Here is a 24,621-nt window from a genome sequence, read left to right as displayed (position 1 = left end):
TTACTGGAGCTGAAAGTTGATTTTATAAATAATCAAAGTGACTTTTATAACCTTTTTTTGTCATCATTGAATTTATGCGAGAGTCAGTCAAGGATCCTTGAGTTAGAGGCTTTGGGGAATAAATGGCATTCCGGTTCTAAGCATAAATTTTCTGGCCGGGGGTTAAGAAAATAATAGCTTGTTGACAGTTTTTACAAAGTACTGAAAGATTGTAGACCTGAGATTGCTCAACAGGCCTCTGCCAGAGGGGAAGGTTTTCTGCTTAAAAGATGGAAGCGGATCAAACCACTGGGAAGTTCATGTGATTTGATGAAGGCACAGTTTTTTTAACTTTGTCAGCCTTACTTGATACTACAGTCGAAAAACCTGGCTATTTTTCTAAAAAAAAGTACAGAAAAACACAGCTGATCACTGTATTGCCAGAGCTATCATTCAGTTCATGTCTACTAAAAGATGTATCTTTCGATTTATGATTATTATTGTGGTAAACAAGTATATTTTTCCTTGATTATTTTAAGTATTTATTATCTAAACTCTAGTTGATGTTGAAACATTTGTTAAAATTATAAAAATACAACTTTATTTGGGTTTTACAATGAAGGATCAAACACATTTAGTATGGATAACACTGTGGAAAAATAACAGCCAAGTGAGCTTAACAGCAGTTTTGCAGAATAGCATATTTTAGCAAATATTCTTATACAATATGGAGTTCAATCTGCCAAAGTATAAGGAGTTCAATGACAGTTATCATCTCATTATTTGAAAGGAACTTGACCTTGATGTAACAAGTGTAGAAAGGGCAAGACAGGACTTGTCTGTAAGTTTAGCACACGGGGAAAAAAGGCACGACTGTCATTTGAAAAAACAAAAAACAATTTTTTTTTTTTCGTAGTTGACAGTGACGTTGGAATCTAACCAAGCCTGTCTCTTATTTCCTTTCCCACAGCTTAAAAGGGCTTATGAGAAATCATTGAAGCATATTTAAGGAAGAGGGATACAGTTACTCTCAATGAGGAAACATATTCCTCTCAAACACACCCACAATTCAGAAATGGACTATGATTGAATGGCAAACAATCCTACCTCTCAAAGATTTGATTTCAGGTGTCAAGTCAAATAAAAGGTATTCTTCCAACCACTTTACCAAACCATGCAAGATACATTTTTGATTCTGGTGGTGCATTCAAATAAAATAAAAAGTCTTTCTTAAAGCTGTATCTAAAAATAATGGCATTTCTGAAACACATTCTTGCATTTGATAATTCAGTTTTAAACGTTTTATGATTAACATGACCACAAAATGACATTCTGGGACTCAGATATGCTGGTGCTGAAGGTTAATGATTGCCGTCAGCGGAGAGGGGAGCAGACAATTCAGACATTTTTTAGAATGCAGATTCCCAATTTGTATTTTCTCTGGAATTTTACTCAAATAACACACCATTACTTTCTGAGTAACTAAATTCCAGATGTGTTTTACCAGTGACTTTAAGTTCCTGTAATACAGTTTTCATAAAAATGTCAGTTAACTTTTTTTTTAGTTTATAGGTTCCAAACTATAGTTTACTGTTGGTACTGTTGCTGAATTGATTTTTACAAATAACCCCCCACATACATAAATTATAGCAGCAAAATAGAACAACAAAAAGGCATTTGTTAGTTGTTAAAATACTTGATGGTTGGTCAAAGCTCATGAAAATATTGGATATTTAAGAAATATAACTTTAGAATGGTAACATGGAGCCTTGAAATCTGTTTTGTTCTTCTACATTGTAAAATGATAAACATTCATCCCAATTTCAAGGCACTTTTAAACATTTAGGTATTGACAATATCTAAAACTATTACCAAAATGTGCACGTAACAAGATGCATTTCACGATTGATATTATGTATCTTCAAGTAAATTATCATATGTGATATTGACAGTTCTCTCTTGCTTGACGCACAATGCACATTGGAACAAAACACAAGCACTCTTACAATCATCTGCCAAAAGTAACATGTTCGTTGTATAACAATTGTTAAGTTTTTCCTGGCATTTTTTTCCATTTCTTGCCTCATTGTCACAGAATATAGATGTGGAGCAATCCTAAGCAAGTTTAAACAAAGTCAAATACTTTGGTAGCACTTAGTCCACTAATGTAGCCTAAGGATAAGATATACCACACGCATAATACGGTATAATACACCTAGTATAAAATACATTGTGAGAAATCAATTGTTCCAACATCCAAAGGAAAATTTAAACTTCAGGCTTTTTAAAAGACAGCCGTTTTAGTTCTTTGCTTTTTCAGGAAGTTTAGTCCAGGTCTCGTAACTTCTTCCCAGTCTCTTTAGCGTTTTTGCAGCTGTAGAGCCATTTGATAATCCTTGCGTTGCGTTCAATTACAGATGTGCCTTGATGTTTCTTTTTATGCAGCTCATGCTCCAGCCGCCCTTCATCGCTGTCACTGTCACTGTTCCTCGAGAAGCCATCATCGAACGACGAGACGCTGATACTCCGGATTTTTGATGTAATTTCATCAGAGCTTGCAGAGAAGTTCTCCTTGCCCAAAGACTGGATTACCTCGCTGTCTAGCCCACAGTACTTAAAAAATGCATCAAAGTCGGCAAAGTTTTTGGAATACCTGGAACTGATGTCCGAGTGAGAGCGATTGACTCCTTTACCAGGCCGTCGGACAATACCAGGGACCGTGAGATGATTACTGGTCTTGGTTTGACACATTTTGGTGCTGGGTTGCTCTGTAACTTCATCTGATGTCCTCTCAGATTGGGAGGTTGTTGCATGTGAGCTGCATTCCTTTGCCGTTCCCTCAGGGGTGGAGATTTTTTCCTTGATGCCCTCAGACTCATGTTCCAAATCTCCAGCTTCAGGCAAAGAGGTGTTTGGCCTTGTAGAGCGGAGCCTCATTTTATGTGATTTCTGCGACCCTTTGAGTAAATCACATTTCTGTCTGTAGAGTAAAAGAGAGTCTGGTCGTTTTTTAGAGCTTGAACGTCGTACCTGCCCAGGTGAGCATGTTTGCGCGGCATCTGGTTGGATTTTTTCAGGACTCGTCCTCGTAATGAGTTTGATGCCCCGATTGGACTTTCTTCTTGAGGATCCAGTGCTGCTAACAGAACCAGATCCAATAGTAATTACTGGCTCCTGAGTAGAGTTGGCGACCTGTTGGCTTTTGACGTATTTCAGTTTGCTTGCCGCGAGCCTCTCCACAGCACTCATGTGTCCTCTTGTTTCACTCTCTAGTTCCATTTGCTTTCGAAGGTATTCCGGACCCTTCTCCAAAATCTTTGTGGTATCACTCGGTGAATCCATTGTGGTTATGTTGACCGTTTACAAAGAGAGTGTAATCCTTTGGTGTAAAGTAATGTCAGAGGTAAAGGATTCCATTCAAGCCTGCGCTCTGCCTGAGCATGTAGTACAACAGAAGACTTCACCTTGTCTGTTCAAACACACATCACATTACCCCACCCATACCGCGCAAGGGGAGTTTCAACCAAACACAAGCCTGTTCAAAGTACACCTGATACTATCGCAAGTGAGAACAGTGAAAGCGGACACCCACACACTAGATTTAAGCATTATTGCTCAATAGATATCAAGTATTATGAAGCTTAAAATTACTTTTGGCCAAAAGGTATCTCAATATATCTTCATCGACACTTCAAGGATGTATCATGTACGCTCATGTGTCACACTTTGGGTTTTTATTGTCAGAAAGATGAGGTAAAATTAAGATTTCTCTTATAGTATGCAATGTTTGGTTTCCACACCCAGTTAAATACACACAGGGTCCAGTGTGACAAAAGTCTTTGTCATTTCCTCTCCTCAACACCAGCCAAGAAAACTCAGATTTAAAAATTTCTAAGTTTAAGAGATTTGGCTACTTTTCACAAAATACAAGCTGTTTTATTTACTTGATGATTTATTTATATTTTGGATGGAATTCTGCAAAAAAGAGAATTTTATGTATATTGATCTAATAAATACCTTATTGAGTCATCTATTCAAGTAACATTCGAAGAGATCTCCTCTTTGAAATGAAATTTTTTAAAAAAGTGTAAAACCAGCACAGAACAGTTGAAACTATTCATTGATTAAAAAAGGTTTGAATGCCATGATTTGAATTAAAGTAATACTATTAAAAGTCAATTTACAGGAAAATAAAAGGAATCACTGACTGCTTATTTTCTCTTTCCTCCTGGAAACATTTGTTGACTGGAATAAAAGAAACTAGATCAGTGGGTTTACTTGTTCTAAAGGCAGAGGGCAGCACTGGAATGGACAGTGTGGAAGTGATTAGAATTAAGCCTCCAAGACTATCAGATTTAAGTAATCATTCTAATGCCCATCAGCAGTCACTCATCATATATATATATATATATATATCAGTTATTGTTATGTCAGTTAATGTTATGCTGGCAACCAAGAAAAATACATATATGAACACCGTTCACCTAATTCATTTATTTGAAGGTTTAAACAAGGAAATTAAAGTATAATATCTGCACTGTTTTATTCAGCTGCATGGTTTTTGTGTATGGATGGATGTCCGCCAAATCTTAACCAAACACCAACATATTTACTGTATAATTAGTGTTGAACTTGTTTAATGCACTTTGTTTTTACTCCTTTGCCTGTGGGAATCATTACAAGTTACTAGTATTGAGATTTAAAAAGTAACCTCACTAAACACTAAACAAAGGAGATTAATTCATTGCCTTAGGTAGGTTCATAACATTTATTAAATTACTTATTAAATGACTTTTATAAAAAATATTTACCCATAAAGAAAAATAATTTTAGATGTATATGATGCACACTTTAAATTGTTTTTTCCTCAATGTGTATATATATATATTTGTTTTTGCATTTTGGTCATTTTTCATTTCTACAATGTAACTCCATATCTCGTTTGGTTTTTCTCTCACAATGAGTAACATTTTTTTAGACCATGTAAAATGTCAAGCTGTACTTGTATGTTTTTAAAAATTATAATTAAAATTGTTAGAAAAGATGAGACTTTCAAACACATAATAAGATAAATTCCAGTAAAATCACAGTTTATGAAAGCTTAAGAAGGATAAGATAATAAAGAAAAGTAAAAGAGAGCAAATTAATTAAAAGCCAAAGTAAACAAGTAGGTCATGATTTAAAGGTTCAAACATTATCTAAGGTTCTGAGGTTTTTGACACGCTGTTCTATTGGCAAGGGGCTTAGTGTTCATCACTATAGGTTTATGTGTTACTTCTTAACTCCATCAACAAAGAGTCTGTGCTAGAGCACCTCAGGGTTTATGAGGGTTATGAAGATAAATGTAAATCAGAAGGACAACAAGGTGCAAAACTATATTGAGACACATACAATCCAATAAAGTAATCTTGTCATGGATCAAGAAACACACAGGCAGTCAATGCAGTGATATTAACACGTGTAATGCAAACCAATGCTCTAATATACGGTATATGTTTGCGGACTGTGGAAAAAGGAGGGTTTCCAGGAGAAAGTCAGCACAAGCCCAGCGAGAACATGCAAACTCCATCACTAAATGTCCCAGATGTTCACCCCAGGAGTCAAACATAGAGCGTTTTTGCTGTGTCGCAGATGTGTAAAAACCACAACACCAGCTTTAGCCCATTCAGCTTAATTTTGCAGCCAAACTGACTCATTTAAAACAAGGTTAATTATTTAACAAGGGCCTGCAGTTCATTTTTCACATTTTCTTGAGGGGTTAGTATGGTTTTTTTTACTATCATTGGCCTAAATTTACATTTTCAATTTTCACAAACATGAAGGGAAAAAAATACAAAAATCTGTAAAGGATAAACAGATTTACAGCTGTTTGTTTTATGATTGCATGGTGGTTTAGCGAGACGTGTGAAAGGTGAAAAAGTAGCCTCAGCATGATCAGTAAAACCAACAGCCGCCTCTCCCCTGAGCCTTCCCACTTTCATTTAGTCAAAAACAATCTTACATTAATGTGACACTGCAAAAGCTGCTAATTGTGTTATTATTGGGTCATTCACAATAATCACCACTCATCCCAGTGACGTAAATGAACGGGGCCCGCTTAATTAAAATGGTTTGTGAATGATGAGATGTAATTGCTCAAGTCATCTTTCGCTCGCAGTTATTGTTTTAGTGTTATGTAAATTAATCACTAATTTGTATGCATGCAGCTTTGGCAGCGAGGAATATAAGGTCATATTTTTCTCAATTAGTTGGTGTCTATTCATCTCAGGTTCCTCTTACTGTATGCCCAACAACAACATTGTTTGGGAAATGAATGCACCACCAATGCTTCCATCCAACAATGAAGATTGAAGATTTTTTTTTTTTTTTGTGAGTGTGTGTGTGTGTGTGTGTGTGTGTGTGTGCGTGTGAATTCAATATATTGTGTTGTCCATGCATGTTGAATTTGTTTAACACCCAGTGCTGCAGTTTAAAGTATAAGTTAAGGCTGAAGAAAGAATGTTAATGCTGTAACTGTATAATCTGTCATTCATAAATGACTAATTCTGCTTGATTAAGGATAATCTACTTATCAGCTAAATTATTTCAACTCACAATGTTGAAATAAAAATGACATCAAACCCATATTTTTGTATATGTACCAATGCACACTAGGGGTACATTTGAAAACTACACTTACTAAAAAAATTAAAAGATAAAATAAAATAAGAAAATATTGGATGTAGCTACGGTATTCGACAAATAACAATTTTGTCTCTAAGAATTCATCAATAATAATTTTTTTAACATATAAATTCCATATTCAACATTGTTAATGAAGTTCCTAAGTGATCTATTATAAAACAAAATAGTATTTTTTTGATAGTATGTCATATTAGACTTTGCATTTGGGTGAAGAAAAATACAAAATCAAATCAATAGTGTGTTTTCTTTAACATTAACTCACGTTCTCTCATAGCACTTTAATAAAACTTTATTTGGATTATTAATTAAATAGCTTTTATAATCTTAAGAACACTTTAACGAGCTTGGGTAACTTGGGCTACAGTCATTTTAATCAGGCACTCTTTGGCTTACTATAAGTGCGTCACTCTGTGGACCTTTGCATTAATCATGGCGGCCGTTGGTACTAAGTCCGTTTTATTCGTATGTTTGGGTAAGATATTTCAGTTTTAACAGTACGAAATCAAACAAAAACGTGTGAGTAAAGCCACTAGACATACTTAAAGCTGTAGCTACTTGGCAGGGCTGTATGTAGTTACAGTGTACCTAATTTTACCCGCGTTTCGATTTAAGTCACGGATTTGAATGGAAATTTGTGTTATCCTTATTTCTCTCAGTGAGTCATGGCAAACACCTCGCTATCATTTAAGCGAAAACTTACTCATTCATACAGTGTATTCATATAAGGGGCATTTGAGGAAAAAAAAACAATGAGTGCAATGCAAAAACTTGAATAAAATGTTATTTTTTTAGGTTAATGTTTAGACTGTATTTCCCCAACACTGAAGTATTATCAGTGCGCATGCGCAAGTTTACTTATTTAACCATCGCTTATTAACTTTAGATGATTTAGCAGGAAATACTGTTCTCACTTTGGTCATAATAACTGACAATCTCACACAGGGTTACAGCCTCTTATTGATTCTTGCTAATAACAAGCTAATTTGGTTTCGCACACTAACATTTTTATCATTAATTAAACATGCTGGTAATAAAAAAGTATTTCATTTATCATAACATATTTGTTCCAATGACATTTACCTTCATAATTTTTGTCTTTAAAAAAAAAAAAAAAAAGCAATAATGGTTACATTTTGTGTTTGTTTTTAAAAGGGAATATTTGCAGATCCCCGATTGCTGAAGCTGTCTTCAGAAAGTTGGCAACTGATGCTGGAGTTGTTGATAAGGTATTGTTTTTTGTTTTGTTTTTCTCCATTCTTATGCAAAAAATCTCTTGTCATATTATAAAATTAAAAAAAAAGTCAAATCTGGTGAATACGTAGTAATAACTTCCACCACATTAGCCCTTTTTATGTGAACTTTTTATTTATTTATTTTTGTTTCTTGATGCTTTTAACATCATTGTTTATCAAATAATCACTAGTATGTCATAATAATTGGTCATTGCTGTTTTATTGGAGAACCTTCTCAGATTAGTAAGTAACATCTAACTTGTTTTTATGTTTCTCTAAAATTTTTAAGTCTTTGGCCAAGGATATATCTTTTATTTTCTAATATATGGCTGCTTTGTAACATGTGTTTTGAAAAGGGTTTTATAAATAAAAATTATTATTATTATTTCAGTCAGATTGGAGGAAAATAAGGTAAAGGATAGTCTTGTTTCTTTTGGAAGTATTAGTAAATTTATTTCAATGTCCATTGGTTATATTTGTATTTCAAAGAGGGTTTTAGTGTTGTGATATCAGTGAAATAGCTAAAAAAAAAATCAACCATCTTATTAATATTTTTATACCTTTTAAAGATCTCTATTTATTGGGATTTCTTGTGAATGATTATTTGACATCAGTTTACTTCTCAAGTAAAGGTAAGGTAAAACTTACAGTTTCTTGGTATGAGAGAGCATAATTCCTTTTTGTTGTTGTTGTTCTTGGCGTGCTCTCATATCTAGTGGAGGATAGACAGTGCTGCCACCTCCACATATGAAATAGGAAGCTCTCCAGATCATCGTGGTCAGGCATGCATGAAGAAGCATGGCGTCCCCATGGCGCACATTGCCAGGCAGGTATGACCCCCCCACTCTTCTCCACCTGTGCTAGCCATAGTTTGTGTTCTCTGTTGTTGCAGTGGGTCATAGACAGTGGTGCCACATCTGACTGGAATGTAGGCAGCTCACCGGATGCTCGCGGTATTGTCTGCCTTTGGGGGCATGGCATTGAGACGAGCCACAGGGCCCGCCAGGTACACGCAGATGACCCTGCTGTCTGAACAGAAATGACCCAAAAGTTGCTCAAAACAACTAAAAATACACAAAAATAATAGAATAATGTAGGAATTTTAACAAAGATACACAAAATTATTTAAAGAAACCTACAAAATTATTTAAAGAAACCTACAAAATTAAGGGAAAAAACACAGACAACAAAATAACCAAACTATATAAAATGTGAACAGAAATGCACAAAATCAACCGAAAGTTGCACAAGATGACTAGAAATACACAAAAATAACAGAGAAATGTATGAATTGACAACAAAAATACACAAAATACCTCAAAGAAACATGCAGAATTTATTACTGACTAAAAAAAAAAATCTATTAAATTAAAAAATGTTATCATTAAATCATTTTAAAATTTAGAACATGTCACACAATCTTAAACAACTGTATTCTGTACTTTCACTCACTCATGTATAAATCAAGTAAAAAAAAAAAAAAAAAAAAATTCTTTGGGGTCACCAGGAATTTGGTTTCAGAATGTGACGTAAGCAACATGACAGCCGTAATCCACTGTCGTCTTCAAATGCAGGATAAATGGTGTGTGAAGCATCTTCCTCCCACACTTTGGGCCTCTTAGAATCATTTTAGCACCAATTTTACTAAAGCTTATTTTGCCGACACATTTATAGCATCATGTACCCATTTTCTGATTAAATTACGGAGTCAGCTCAATCTATTTTATTCAATTTATTCAGGTTAGTGAGACATTCAATAATCAAGATCTGGATAGAAATGTTTCAGTGCCTAAGGAACTCAAGATTCCACCACAGGAAACAAGATGTTGAAACATGATAAAATATGTTAACTTAAAAAAAAAAAAGATAATTTAAATAGCAAAAATGCAGCCTTTTTGTCGTGACCCCATTTTTTCCCCCCAGTATATTGATTTATTTTAACTAGATTTCTATTTAAGAAAGTGAAAGTAAAGAATACAGTTGTTTGAGATTGTGCGTAGTTTTAATTTGAAAAGTAATGAGTTACGCTCTTTGAGCTTTCTGCATCTTCCTTCATTGTATATCCTTTTCTGTGATATCATGTATTGTTTTTTTAATTGTGCAAAATAGATAAATGAAAAAATAAAAACAGTTTAAAAAAAAAAAAAAATCAAAATACTGTATATCATTTTAATCGCTATTTTTGTTTTATTATTACCGGTACGAGACATTTCAGGCGACCCCACATGTGGTCTTGACGCCAAGATTGACAAACCCTGTACTATATGTAAAGATTGACAAATAGTGAGGTCTGCGTTTGTCCTTTAACACGCACAAAAAAAGTTTTTTTCTCCTCTTTAATTTTTTTCAAAACAAGCTGAAATGACACCAATATGCTTTCCTATGTGTGAGTCAGTGCATCCTCACAGTAACTTTGTTCTCCTTTTTACTCCTTAACCAATCTTTTCCCTGAGAGAACTTCAGGATTTCACTCTTGGGCTTAAGCTCTAATGTCTCCTTAATTTTTGCCGCAATCCAAACACGCTCTGTCGGACCTTTGTTTAATCCTTTATCACCCGACTGGTGATCTGAATTTAACGTTGTTTAGTTAAAATGTTAAGGAAATATTCATGTTTGAATGTAACGATGTAGTTCCTGTGTTATTACTGCTGTTACGCGTTGTAATTAGGGGGATATTTAGGTGTAAATAAATACAGGAAATGATAGTGATATTCCTGCAGAATGTGCGTGTCAAGTGTGGCTGCTGGTTTTTAGTAAACTTGAATTCCTCTCTGAAGGAACAGAAAGCGATGTACCCACTGAGCCAAACGTAATTTTCACTTTGTTCTGCATCTCTGCCTTACTTCCAGGTGACCAAGGATGATTTCCTGAGCTTCGAGTACATTCTGTGCATGGATGAGAACAACCTCAGGTACAGTTGTTGCTGCTCTTTGGTTTCACCGTCTATTGATCGCATGAGGAAAACACTGCTGACTAAAAGCTTCGGTATTCAGTGTTAAATGTCTGGTTTTAATGAATCGCGACTAACAGAAACCCTTAAATGAGGTCAAACTAGAGTTTTTTGTTTTTTTGGTCTAAGCTGCCCCTTTACTTACACCTTGAAATTGTAGCACTGAGCGACAACTAAGTGAAAGCCTCCCTTTAATTAGCAATATCCATTCTTAAGCTCTTTCTGAAGGTCAGGGGGAGGGATATTTTTTGCTACTTTGAACGGTTGAGGATCATTTCATGATCACATGCCTATGGCAGAACTGTTCGGTAAGCAGCTTACCGAGTTCCTTGAATGCCTCATCCCTTTTTCACCGAGCAGTTTTTCCCACTTTTCTCTCCCACGTTACTTCTTTCTTGTCTTTCAAATGTTCAGCGAACCAGACTCTGAGTTTATTTATTATTGGAGCTGGTTTTGCTGCTTTGGTTTAAGCTTAAACAATTTGACACAATATTGTTTAGGCCAGGTCTAATTAAAGGGGGCGGGGCATTTTGCTAGTTTATATATTCAAATAGCAGTAGATTATATTATGAGGCTTAAAACATGATGAATTGAAACAGCTATAAATGTGTTGCCAACATGTCACATGCTGAGGTTGTATTCCTGCTTTGTTTTCTATCACGTGTCAAAATCAAGGCCCGAGGACCAAATGTGGTCCTTTAGATCAGTGGTTCTCAACTTTTTTTTCTCTTATTTCTGAATCCAAGAACCCCCTTTTGTCCGACTACAACATTTTGCTTAGAAAACTATTTAAAAACAACTCTAGAGCATAATGATTAAATGAACAAGTGATAAAACACATTTTGATGATTGTCATCTTATAAATTAACAGTATTTAGTGCGGTTGTTCACAACCTTTTTTGGATCGTGACCCCATTTTGATATCAAGAATTTCTGGCAACCCCAAAGTTTTTGATCATGTTTGAGCTCAGATGTGTATTTTATTTTGTTGAACTAGATTTGTATTTCATAAAGTGAAAGTATAGAAATACAGTTGTTTAAGATTGTATTTCCTTTTAATTTAAAAAAAGAAAGAATAATAATTCAAATGTTTAAAAATCTATTTTAGTTTTTTAGAAATTTCAGGCGACCTCATTTCAACTCGAAGCGACCCCACATGGGGTCCCGACACCAAGGTTGAAAAACATTGAATAAGTGGCTCCTGAATAGATTTGTTTCTATAGTTTTTATCTCGCCTGGGGTGGAACTAAGACTGCTAATTTTTGTTAATTTCTCTCTCTCTCTCTAGTACCCCCTGTAGTGCCATTGCGTACCCGTTGGGGTACACATACCCCCAATTGAGAAACACTGCTTTAGATTGGCCCACAGGAAAATGTAAAAATGACAGAAAACATGAATCATTGCATAAAATACCAAATATTTAAGTTGTAGCTATCTTTGTCTTTCTAAATACACATATTTAATAAACTTATTGATGAATTCCAAGCATTGACCCACAAAACTCTTCTAAATTACAAAAATTATTCACAAAAATCAAGGATTTTTGAAGTGTTGATCTTGCAGGGACTGATATCCGTCACTTATTGATTGGATATTGGTTGAAACCCCTGTTCTATATGTTTACTTAATGTTTTTGTTGACAATGATTCATTTTCTTCTTCTCTGTTTGTATTTGGGGTGGATTCACAGTGAACTGAACAGAAAGGCTAAGTTGACCAAAGGAAACCAGGCAAAGATTGAGCTTCTCGGTTCCTACGACCCCCAGAAGCAGCTCATCATTAAAGACCCTTATTACGTAGGTATTTCATATATATATATATATGGATGTAGGCGCATGTTTAGCCCACAAACGTTTCGTTGTCTTTGTGTTTTGTAGGGCCGTGAGGAGGACTTTGAGAAGGTGTACGTGCAGTGTGAGCGATGCTGTAAAGCTTTTCTAGAGGCAAACTCATAACGACATCCAATCACAGCAGGAAGGACCGACAGTCACAAAAGCACTAATCAATAAATCTGTTGGGTTCATCCAAGACTGTGTAACAGATCTAATACAAACCTTTCGTTGTGTACATTTATAGCGGCACAGTGTGGACTAGTTTGTTGATATATTAAGGTGAATAATTAAATAAACATGGATTAAGGAAAGTGAGTGTTTCCCGCACCTTATTTTTTTCGGAATGAATGAGTTTGTTTCGGTAACCTTTAAAAGTAAAACAATGTAACAAACTGAAATGTCTCTATTGAGTAAACAAAGGGTGTAGGTTAAAGCTAAAGTTTATGTACACCTACCCCATTTATTTAACCTTACTTTTTATTTAATTAACACAGAGAATAAGATAACAAAACACTATCACAAAAAATAAATACAACTGTAACTATGTATCTCACTATTCTTTTTGAAATATGAATAAAAATGTATATAGTAGTACTGAAGTCGTAATATACAATTTCAATATATAACCTACACAATAGTGCATAAAATGCCATTATTTGCACATAAACATAATTTCACAATTTAATATACAGTACTGTACAATTTATACCATATGAATTGTTACATATTTACATATGTTTAAATTTGTAGTATATTTTTTAACTTTGTAAAATTAATGTCAGTTGTGAAATGGGATAAATTGAATGTGGCGAAATCATGTAATTGCAAAGTTGGCAGCTTAATTCTTCACAAAGTACATTAAGAAAAGTCATTTATTACTGAAAACAGGCACTATTTGTATTACATTTTTATTGATTATTTTTAATTGTCATTCCTGATCATTTACCTGAACAAAAAAAACATTTTGAACCTGAGTCCCACATTAGGAAATATATATCGATAAACTAGAAAAAAGAAACATGAATGTACAAAACAAGTATTGCTGCAGCAGACTGTGTGTGTGCAGTCTTATAGTCGGCTTCACCAAACCAAACACACGGTCAGAGAGCCCCTGTACTACGAAGAAGGATAAAAACACATTCACTTAACCCAGGTGATTTCAGCCTGGCTACGTGCACGCTCCAGTGACGGGTTCAGATTGCAGCGTCTGAACAATTATTTGAAAGTATGAAGAATTAAAATCCATAATTCAGACCAAAAAAACACCACTGTTGAAAAAGCAGGAAGGACAGAACACAGGCAGGAAGCTGCAGACACTCTTTCTTTCCTAAACGCAGCTGTCAATCTGCACCAATCAGGATCTTCTAACAATGGGCAGCTCATTTTCCAAGAGAACTGATTGGTCAGGAGGCAGGACTCATGTACTCGCTCAGATCTTATCCAGAACAAAACCTACTTCCGACCAGGTTAGGTGTTCAGTCTAAGTTACCATGGTGATTTAGCCCGCGTCGTAGTACAGGACACACAGAATAAATCCCAGAAGTTAGAGCGATAAGATGAAATCCAGCTTCGTAGTACAGGCTCATTATATTAAATTCAATCACAAACCTCTCTGGTGTTGAATCTTGGGGTTCAGATATCATGAACTTCTTATTGTTGCTTTGCATGTTGTTTATTGTGTCCAACCTCTGCGCCAAGACTTCATTCATTTAGCCTGGTTTATTTGCAGTGAACATTCAAAACAGCTGAATGGAAGGGGATGAACAATGCTGGAGGGGAAAACGCCAAATTAATACACAAAAAGAGCTTCAAGTGAACAAAAGGTTTAGAGCCAAAGAATGAACAAAATAATAATTGTATCTGACATACTTTAAAAACACATGGGAACAAGAAAAGCTTTGCTATCACTTTCTTTTTCTCTAATATACGAGGAATGTACTGCAATTCCGTAACGATATATGCAGGTGTGTATGTGAAGTGACTAAACATGGACGTCTGATGGGAACGTTTCAGGGATTGAATGGTTATTATTTGGTGTGTTTGTTTTACAGTATGAAAAGTATGTGATTTCTGTTCTCCTGGCTGTTAGCAGAGAGTGCTCTGATCCAGATTGTGGTTTGGTTTTTCATAACAGATGGATAATAAAACACACCACAGTGGGAAACCTCAGCACTTACATGGAACTTTGGCATAAGTGGTCGTTCGCGTAAATATTGCAAACGAAGCATAAAGGCAGTCGACCACAAGTCCAAGAATTGCATTAGTACAGTTGGAAACAATCACCTGTGCTCAGTCGTTTGTTGTGTTAGCCCTGGCCGACATTTTTTTTGCTTAGTTATGCAGATCGAAGCGCCTTTTTTTTTAGTATGCACATGATGGTGATATCGGTTTCCTCATCTAACCACTCTAAATGTCAAAGTGCTCCAGGGTCCTTTATGCAGCGCAAATTTTTTAACCCTGACAAATTAGCTTCACAAAGAAATCAGTGCTTTCAAAGTTGTAATTCATTTCGTAATAATTTTCTTCAAACTTATCCTCATTTGATCTCCTTTTACTGTAGTTATTATTATAAAAAAAAAAAAGAAGAAAAACAAGAACACATGAAGGAGTCATATGAGAAACCACAGTTCAACCTCAGTGTCTGCAACAGTTTTATTCTGGTTTAATGCTCGATGTTATCAACAACAGGTCTGACTAACAGCTAACGATGTGATTGACAATGTGTGTTTATCAAGGCATCTGTTTGTCAGCGGGAAATATTTTATGCTCTGAGGTCACGTTCTGGATTACAGAAGCAGATTAAGGCCAGTTTTGATGTAGGAAATAATTTAGGGCAAATCAAGAATAAAGTGAAAATGTCGAGATTAAATGGAGAGGGTCTGTGTATATATTGGTTGATATTGGCAATTGGAAATTTAGTGTTGGACAATATCATCATATCAGATATTGACAAAAAGCTATTATCGAACATCCCTAGTCCACTGCCTTTCCCAAGGACACACACAGGTTCAAGCTTGGACTCAAACCCCCAACCTCTCCATAAAGACGACCCTTCTCCCACCTGAGCCATAGTGATGCAAAGAATGGGAAAATGAAAGGTGACGTTCATCGGTAAATGTGGGGACCAAATGACGACCCAGATTGGCTGAATCAGAGGTTAAACTAATGCATCGAAGGTTTGGAGCAGTGGAAGTTGACTGTTTTATTAGATTAACCAATGCTTTATATTCAATTGGTGCACAAGTCGATTGGTTTTCTGATCCGTTTCAGCAGTAGTCAAATAATGACCCAATCTTAGGTCACAGTGCTATTCCTGAATAGTGTTAATGATCCAGTTCCCTGTTTTTTATATATATATATCAACATAAAACTGCCAGGAAAAAAATTTAACACTAATAATTTAGTCGTTTAAAGAGCAGTTGAAAAGATACGTCAAGGTGCTGCCACAAAATATTGCAATTTGCCTCATAAACATCTTGTTACAAGGCAAACATTGCCCCATGCCACTGGGGATCCATTACGATAGTTTATAACTGGGTTTATGTATCCCAAAGCATGGGAAATAACGTATTTGTTTTTTTAACAGTGCAATCCATATATATTCAAAATATTACCGGTACTTTGGTTATGGTGTATTAAAGACTTTTATACATATGTTTTTTGTCTGATATCTAAAGCTAGTAAATGAGCCGACTAAACTAACAAATGAATAAAATCTAATTAGATGCATTTTAGTTTCAGTTTTCTTCTGTTATTAGCTCAATGACACAACAAAGCCAGCATTGATCACCCAAAATACTTCAGTTTTTCTTCACTATTTCTCTTTGTTTAGTTGCAAAGATTTTTATCAAAGAAATTACAGACAAATAACTTCTTATCCAAATATTATGTTTTAAAGTGAGGCCTTGAATATCAATCAAATGTCCAAATGTCGTATGGGACGTTCGCATTTTAACGGGGAATTAAGTAAATTTACGATTTGAAATATCAACAGTTGTGTGTCTCCGTGCAGACAGACTGGAGGGTATTTTTTTGGCTAAAGCTTTGAGATATGTCTCCAGTTTTTTTTTTTATTTTATTATTTGGATATTCTCAAAGGGACTCCATAACTCCATGAGAACTTTGTAGTTTTTAAGTCGCCCCCGTTACATGATTCTTGCCTCTGCTGGTTTTATGTCATCTTTTTTTCCCCAACTCTATTAAAAAAAAAGATGATTTACTTCACAAAGCCAACAAAAAAAACAAAAAAAAAGAATAAATCAGACTACGTGAGAATAAAGCCTCTAAGTTAGAGATTTCCATGAAGAATTATGGTTGCATTCCAAAAGTACTGGGAGACAGAGGTGGAAGTAACAGATTACTAGTACTCATGTTTCTGTAATTGAGTTGCTTTTATGGGTACTTATACTTTTTTTATTTATAAATCAGTCATTTTACTTGTAACAGTATTGTTTTAAAATGATCAACGGACATTGTTAAACTACAAAAAATGAAATAACCAGACAATTAATGCACGGCACCAAAACAGCATTAAATGCAGGTTATTTTCTCAGTTTTAGAGTTAATAAATTGAGCTAAACTTAGAATTTATTTAATTTAGAATTTAACTCATTGGTATTTTTTTTTTTTAATGATTGTACTTTTTGACAAACCTTTTATTTTACACAGATGCAATTTCAATGAAGTACCTGTACTTCTGTTTGAGTAGGACACATCAGTACTCTTAACACCTCTGCTGGGAGAACATGCAAACTGCTGTGTTCCAATAAAAGCACTGGGAGAACATGCAAACACCTTTAAGTGTGCATTATCCCTGCTGAGAGATGGCAATATTACACGAATATTACACATGAGCAGCTTTCGTCCTGAGTTGGCATTTTAAAAAAAAAAAAAGTCAAAAGTCTGAGGGAATTTCTGCGGCTTTCTCGCCCCCGGGATCAAAACCAGTCATGTGGTCGTTGGGGCAGCATTCCACACTTAAGACAGAAACAGTGGGAAATACAACGAGACACCACAAAGAGGACAAATCTCATAATTTATTTAAATATACTTCATTTTTTAAATATATATATCTTTATAACAAACATTTTGGTAAATCCCAGTCGTGTTATTTTTTATGGTAGATAGATGACTTCCTTCCTTCCTTTCTTCTATGCTTTTGTTTAACAGTATATGTACATGTAACTTCCTGGTTTGAATAGCCATGTCCTAAATTATGCACAGGGAAACCTCATGACATCTCTAACACATAAATAAAAGGCTTCGCTGGAGGGTTGTGACTTTTTAGCACTGCTGTTGTTCCCGTCGTCCTTCGCAAAGATGTGAAGAAAAATGTTCATGCAATTAATAATTTAACGACAGCTTTTCTTTTCTTCCCAGTGTGAGCACAGATGAAACTTTTGCTGTGACGAAGGCTGTCGGGGGTCTTTTTTTCTCTCTTGTAGATAATGTAGCTGAAAAACTCTGCTACAGGCAAGTCACAGGTTATACGTTGGGATTTTTAGCTCTAAACAGACGAGAGCAGAGTAAAAATATGAAATCCCTTCATTAAGAGATTTTTTTCTTCTTTTTTTTGGATTTCAGCAGAAAAACAAAAAGCTTTTTTTTTTTTTTTTTTGTCCGACTCAACGTCTCTTTCTCCATCTTGATCTTTGTCCAGTTTGGTTGGCCCAGTCGCTCCACTGACTGAACAGCAAAGCATGGTGAGTGAACCGCAGTATCCACCGCTGAACAGAGGAAGCCTCAATGAAGGGAAAATACTGTTCCTTATTTCAGCCTTAGCTGTCCAAATAAAGGATTCCCTCTTAATGTCAAAGGCATGTTTTCTTGCTTCATTTCTCCTCTGGAGTACTTCAACCTGTAGGAAAAGAAGGAGGGAGGATATTTAGCAAGTTTTACAGTCCACAAAAGACAAAAAAATGTTAAATATTCTAAATAACAAACTTAAAAATCTTATTCCATCATAGAACTGACGCTGTGAGAACATGAGTACCTCCGTCACCATGGCAACATCAGCTAAACGTATCTAAACTGGTTTACAAATCCTTACCCACCCCCCAAAAAATATTAATATTTTTCCCCCTAATTTAATGTGGCTGCTCCATCAGGTCCTGTAACTTTGCTCTGATCAGTCCATGAAAAATAGGCAGATTTGGGCAGAAACCGTCCTATTGATCTGTTGATGCCATTGATATGAGTTAATGCAGCAACTCAGTCTGTCAATCAGTCTGTACCATTTAAAGATGATCTACTGATCATCATCCAGCAGGTCTGACCTCCTGAGCAGCACTGTGTTACCACACTCTCATATGTGAACATTGTGCCATCACTGCTTAATTACGCATCTGATCAGCTGATTCTGGCCTGATGTTCTTTCCATCAACACGACACCAGAGTTTGGCGGTGAAATCATCACTGAAGCGGTGCGTGTTTTATTTGAGTTATTTTCTTATAATAAAAAGGTTAACTGGAGCCTTTTTTTCCATCTCTGCTGTGTTTTGTGTCAACATTTACTGCAGCAAATCTCTGCGTGTGTGTTTGCACCTGCTTTTTAAATTGCATTGCGCCCACTGCATTAACTTATTTGCATGTCCTCCTCCCATTTGTTTGCTCCCCTTGTGAGCTCCGTCTACTACACATATTCATCAGACGGAAAGGTGCTAAATCGATTGAGGGTGCATTGTGACGTGCAGCAGCCGCGCACTCCTGATTCCCTGGGGTTTGTACAGCTTATTAGCGCGTGGACTGACGTTTGCACACGTTTTATTACCCCTAAACCTTCAGTGAATCCACCCCTCAATGTGTCCCTACTTGCTCTTCCCTTCACAGAACAGTATATGGATTTAGAAGTGTGTTTACATTGGTACCTTGTGCATGTGTGCTACCCCTCTGTACACTGTGGGCTGCCAGCTAACCGTGTGAGAAGTCGTGCACATCTTTTGAAATCTGGGAAAATAAAAAAAACATAAAACATTTCAGTAAGATGACATCAATGAACCCATAGTCAACATCATTTCAAAGACTTTTCTAATGGCAGCTTACATGCAGGTATCGTGCAGTCTCTGGTGTGGTGGTATAGTCGGTACGCATTCTTCCTGCACTTGGGGCTAAAGTAGAGAGGACCTGAAAAGGTAAAAGGTTCTCCTTTAATCTGCACTGCAGGATGTAAAGTTCTAGTCCAGGAAAGTTTTGCATTCTGTTGCACTTTACCTGTTAAATATACAAGGAATTTCTCTTTCTTCCTCAAATCCCTGGGAAACCCAACTAGAGACACAACAGAAGAGGAATGTTAAGAGTTTCAGTAGACAGAAAGAATCAACTTTTTTACTTTAAATCACAGAACTCCAAAACATTTTTTTAAGATAAACCAAGACTGCCTGGGCAAAATCATACACTTATTCAAAATAGATCTCATTGGAATGTATGTCACATGTTTATGAAGATTTCCAGTTTGGTCCCTTACAAACACCCAACGCAATTTAGATGTTCTTTTTGGGCTAAAGCTGGTCGTTCCATCTTAGCCTCGATTTAGCCCAAATATAGTCGTTGAAATTGGGGAGTTTTTTTGGACCATCAAAATTGGTTCAAATTTAGCCCCAATATAAGTGTTGAAATTTAGTTGCCATTGGATCATCCAACTTGGTCCAATTTTGGCCCAAAAATAGTTGTAGAAATTAAGTTGTCATTGAATCGTCCAACGTAGTCCAGTTTTAGCCCAAGTGTAGTCAAATTGGGTGATGGGACCATTCAACTAGATCAACATTTTTTCACAATATAGTTGTTGAAATTGGGTTGTTATTGGACCGTCAAACTTAGTCCAGATTTAGCACATTTGGTTCAACCCTAACCCTTTTATTTGGCCTAATTTGGACCAAATTAGCCATAAAAATGAGGAAAATACAGTATATTGTAACAGCTTCACACTATAACAGCCCAAAATCATAAACCAAAAATACAAATCTGATTCTGGTAAAAGTTGACTACAATTGGAAAGGTAAGATATAACACTTTTAATTAATTAATTAATTAATTAATTAATTAAATTAAATTAATCTTGAGTGCAGGTATAAGACCTGAAAAGTAAGACTTTTCACTTTTCTACCAAATTTTGATGTTCTTTACGCAAAAACGTTTTTCCACTGTCTTTTCAACCATATTTATCTGGGTGGGTCAGCTTTTAATTATCCTTCAGGTCTAATATGGACTGTCCCTATAATAAATAAATAAAAAATAAATACATTTGCTGCCTGCCACTCACCGGCTGCTTGAGTCCCTCTCTCTGTTTTCACTGTGCGTAATTGCTTCTGCTCTACCGTCCTCTGCCGTGACGCTCCCAGTGCCGGTGTTTTGACACCGTGGTGTCCGCGGCTCTTCTCCACGTGCTTCACCAGTTCCACCATCCGCCTTACGTCCACCTTTACGTCCACGCCTCCTTCCACATCCACATCCACCTCCACATCCACAGCCGGGGCCGGGGAGGGCGCGCAATGGCTACAGTGGCCGGTCAGCATGAACAATAGCAACACCAGTCCAACAGCAAAGTGTGTGCGTAGTGCGCGCAGGGCCCCCATGGTGCAGAAAGAGACTAAAGAAGGGGTGTTCACTTCTTCTTTGCACTGACACCTGCACGGGGGGAGGAGGAGGGAGGTTACACCCTTCCTACAAATAAACCAGAGTATATACTTAGAGCTGATAAGTGCTGAAGAACAAGCAGCAAGTGCGTAAAGGCGCACCAAAAAGTGGAAACATTTAAAAGAACTTTTACGCGTTTTCCAATTCCATTTTTTTTTTTTTTTAAGCAATTCATGACAATTAATTCAAACTAGCCACACAAAAATGACAAATGATGAGGAAATAACATCAACAATCCACATTCTTAAGCAGACTACAGCGTCCTGGTGACATAACAGTGAGGATTTTAGTAAAATGGACCAAATGAAACAAACATTTATTTCATTTCACAGATAAAGGGTAAAAAAAACATGACAAAAGCCTGTTTAGAATAGAACATGTATGTAATAGAATGTGCACCAACCTACCTTAAAAACTTGTGCTTGCGTTCAGTTCAATTGGCAGGCGTAAAACTTAGGTAGAGTGAGCTTATAAATCCAATAGATTTCCCCTCAGTCAGCAACCTTTTATGTAAAAATTCAATTCAAATTAATATATATATATAATTTAAAAAAACAGCAGCAAGTTTCTCTTCCGCTTTGGCTGCTGGTCCGATTCCCCGCGCGCCGTACGTGCGTAATCGTCGGAATGGCAGATGTGTCCGTTCTGTAGTGAAGCTCACTTTTTATTCTGTCTCTCCGACGTGGCCACCTGCCCCCAGGGGAGTCTACTTTGCTATTTGTGTGATGTGATCATCACCAGACGCACTTTCCTTCAGCGGAAGATCCACTTGTCTTATATGACCATCACCAGCCCAGCGCGTTGTGGGAAGTTTTTTTCAGCGCCCCCTCCTTTTCCGTTACTCCATTTATCTGCATGTGCGAATACGAGGGAAACGGGAAGCGTTTTGCCTGCTAATGCAGAAATTCCCAATAAGCTCAGAGTCAGCTCAGTGCGCATTTCAGTGGAAATACTCCCAAGATCCTTCCAGCCAGTCCTTTATAACCTCATAATCAGGGAAACTATAGAAGACAATTAGGAGAATATTCAATCAAAGTCAAATAAAATATATTTTTACCACTGCTCGGTTCAGCACAGTCTGGTTTACATGGAGGTTTGTGCCTGCTGAGGATTAAAGTCAGGAGTCAGGACTGGAAGTGGCTCCCACGCTCCCCCCTCACTCCTCTGCTGAGTGCACACGGTTATTTGGGGGCAGGAACCAGGAAAATAAACTAATGCAATGTCACAACTTGCACTTCAACCATGCAACGGATTCAATGTCCTGGAAACCACACTAAGTATTTTAAACATGTACACATTTGATTTTTCAACCCAGAAATTTGAAAGGGAAACCAATAATTGATGACAATGCCTATGGATGAAAGTCCATTTTTGATCTGATTTGCCATAGTTTGGAATGAATGAAAGGGCAGCAATTGCAGTGGTTCTCAACTGGTGGGTCGGGACCCAAAAGTGGGTCGCGGACCTGTACTGGGTGGGTCACGGCCAGCTGGTCAAAAATGAATAAATACTTACTTGTATCTCATGTTGAACTTGTCTTTTATTTTGAAATAAACATTGGTAACACTTTACTTGGTTTTATACATAAGGCTGTCGTTACATAATTAAGTGTTCGCTAAACTATGACGCCTTTGGAGCTATGTCGGCATTTTTTGGGTTAGGTGGAGGGATCGAGTGGGGTTACATAGTGTTAGGGGTTAGGGTAACGAATGACACTTAATGACAGCCTTCATGACACCTTATTCATGCTAATGACAGGTGTCATCTCATAATGACAGCATGCTGTCTGTCTTTATGTATAAAACGTCAAGTAAAGTGTTGCCAAAACTTTTATTTTGACAGGCATGCTGTGAAATGTAGAGATCTATGTTTTGAAAAACTAAATTTGCTTGGTTGAATTGTAAAAAAAAAAAAAAAAAAAAAAGTGGGCCACGATGTAATAACCATGGCAGAATGTGGGTCCCAGGGTGAGACCAGTTGAGAACCCCTGCATGAGAGCATCCATAGTGCCAGAATAACACCAAAACTGAGAAGAAAAGAAAGAGACGACTAAATGTAGTTTTGGAAAAACTGCTGATTGCATGTTTTTTTCCACCCACAACCACCTTTGTAGTTTACAGAGGATGGTTATTAGCAGTTCTCTTGCCACAAATACCATCAAGTCAAAGGAAAATGACCAGGCAAAGTCATGGAAATGCAACATTTGCCAAAATAAAATACAACCAAAGTGTTTCTCTTATATTGCAGAACATTTTCAGACTTATCTTGTCTTCTGTGAGTTTAGAATTGTAAAAAAAAAGCTGTTCGTGCTCATACAACCCTAAGATGTAAGTCATGTTTTCTGGGCAGATGATTACAGCTGCTTACTTCAAACACTGGTTTGCACTAAGGAGGGTTCATCTTTGGCACAGTTTAGGCCTTTTAATAGAATTTTATCATCATGTAATTCCCACAAAGTATTGTTGCTGACCATGCATCCATCTTCTGGCCACAATCTTTAAATCCTCACACAAGATAATATACATTCATATTTAACTGTAACAGCCTCCACGGCCAGATTCCAACGTCTCATAGTTAAAGAAACCCTTCAGAAGTTTTCTCAGAAAGTGTTGCATCGTGTTTACTATTACACAGGACATTCCTGAGGGCTGGAGCAAAATAGATTCATATTAGGAAGGTTTTCCTGTTTAGAAATGTGTGTTAGACCAATTATGGAAGAAAATGGAAAACTGTGTGCAAAGTAATTTGATCAATTGCGAAACAAATTGTCCATCTGAAAACATTAGTGACAGTTCTTCCTTGACAAATCATTAAATGTTTCACACATTGTTTTTTTAAAAAAATGAATAAATAAACAATACATTATTGCAGTTTGCATTATTTTCTTCAGAACACATGAAGTGTTGAAAAACACAGGCTACAGCAGGGGGCGCCATTCTGCAACTGGCTTAACACAATAACCCCTGACTTGACATTTACAGACCAGTTGATACTTCCTGTTTACTCTGCACTCCACAATCTAACAGGATAAAAATATGCTACCCTGAAGTGTCAGCAATGAAACCAACTGATCTACTAATGATGCATTAATAGATGAACTCTCTTACCACAGCACATCATGTGAACGCACAAGTACAATCATTCATCATTTCGGGGTTTGCAAATACTTCAAAAATAGCTCCACATTTGTAAAGGACAGAAAAGGAAGTCAAAATTGATTTGTGATCGCATTTTTTTTATTCGTTTTCTAAACCTAAAACTTGATTTTACAAAAAATACCAAGTATGATCTTGCTTTAATTTTGAAAATAATAT

General features: G+C 36.3%; 3 protein-coding genes across 5 annotated transcripts; 1 reads left to right on the top strand and 2 right to left on the bottom strand.

Annotated features, from left to right (window-relative positions):
- Nucleotides 1–590: 590 nt before the first annotated feature.
- On the bottom strand, nt 591–3,452 carry fam110c (family with sequence similarity 110 member C). Its single transcript, XM_028439776.1, has one exon. It carries the CDS (start codon nt 3,319–3,321, stop codon nt 2,305–2,307), a length of 1,017 nt encoding a protein of 338 aa, XP_028295577.1. The 5' UTR covers nt 3,322–3,452; the 3' UTR covers nt 591–2,304.
- Nucleotides 3,453–7,067: 3,615 nt separating this feature from the next.
- On the top strand, nt 7,068–12,987 carry acp1 (acid phosphatase 1). Of its 2 annotated transcripts, none has more exons than XM_028439650.1 (6): nt 7,068–7,135; nt 7,816–7,889; nt 8,788–8,901; nt 10,745–10,806; nt 12,535–12,640; nt 12,722–12,987. In XM_028439650.1, the coding sequence occupies exons 1-6, from the start codon at nt 7,093–7,095 to the stop codon at nt 12,797–12,799; spliced, it is 477 nt and encodes a 158-aa protein (XP_028295451.1). In that variant the 5' UTR covers nt 7,068–7,092; the 3' UTR covers nt 12,800–12,987. The 2 variants fall into 2 exon arrangements, with proteins under 2 accessions (XP_028295451.1, XP_028295450.1); XM_028439649.1 differs by lacking the exon at nt 8,788–8,901 and adding an exon at nt 8,612–8,725.
- A 4,837-nt stretch (nt 12,988–17,824) lies between these two features.
- alkal2a (ALK and LTK ligand 2a) lies at nt 17,825–22,589 on the bottom strand. Of its 2 annotated transcripts, XM_028439938.1 has the most exons (6): nt 21,715–22,589; nt 20,934–21,298; nt 19,886–19,939; nt 19,718–19,798; nt 19,543–19,621; nt 17,825–18,533 (listed from the first exon to the last, which is right to left on the bottom strand). In XM_028439938.1, the coding sequence occupies exons 2-5, from the start codon at nt 21,244–21,246 to the stop codon at nt 19,557–19,559; spliced, it is 513 nt and encodes a 170-aa protein (XP_028295739.1). In that variant the 5' UTR covers nt 21,247–21,298; nt 21,715–22,589; the 3' UTR covers nt 17,825–18,533; nt 19,543–19,556. The 2 variants fall into 2 exon arrangements, with proteins under 2 accessions (XP_028295739.1, XP_028295740.1); XM_028439939.1 differs by lacking the exon at nt 21,715–22,589 and having other exon boundaries at nt 20,934–21,319.
- Between the last annotated feature and the right edge of the window lie 2,032 nt (nt 22,590–24,621).

This window comes from Gouania willdenowi, chromosome 24, assembly GCF_900634775.1.
Source record: "Gouania willdenowi chromosome 24, fGouWil2.1, whole genome shotgun sequence".
NCBI classification, from domain to species: domain Eukaryota; kingdom Metazoa; phylum Chordata; class Actinopteri; order Blenniiformes; family Gobiesocidae; genus Gouania; species Gouania willdenowi.
This window is presented reverse-complemented; position numbering and strand designations above follow the sequence as displayed.

What these genes read in the sequence shown, in the direction of transcription:
- fam110c (XM_028439776.1), bottom strand. Translation starts at nt 3,321, where the DNA reads ATGGATTCACCGAGTGATACCACAAAGATTTTGGAGAAGGGTCCGGAA.
- acp1 (XM_028439650.1), top strand. Translation starts at nt 7,093, where the DNA reads ATGGCGGCCGTTGGTACTAAGTCCGTTTTATTCGTATGTTTGG. An exon ending in CGTTTTATTCGTATGTTTGG is followed by an intron (nt 7,136 to 7,815) that starts GTAAGATATTTC and finishes TGTTTTTAAAAG; the next exon opens with GGAATATTTGCAGATCCCCG. An exon ending in ATGGATGAGAACAACCTCAG is followed by an intron (nt 10,807 to 12,534) that starts GTACAGTTGTTG and finishes GTGGATTCACAG; the next exon opens with TGAACTGAACAGAAAGGCTA.
- alkal2a (XM_028439938.1), bottom strand. Translation starts at nt 21,246, where the DNA reads ATGGGGGCCCTGCGCGCACTACGCACACACTTTGCTGTTGGACTGGTG. An exon ending in GAGAGGGACTCAAGCAGCCG is followed by an intron (nt 19,940 to 20,933) that starts GTGAGTGGCAGG and finishes TTGTGTCTCTAG; the next exon opens with TTGGGTTTCCCAGGGATTTG. An exon ending in ATTCCTTGTATATTTAACAG is followed by an intron (nt 19,799 to 19,885) that starts GTAAAGTGCAAC and finishes TTACCTTTTCAG; the next exon opens with GTCCTCTCTACTTTAGCCCC.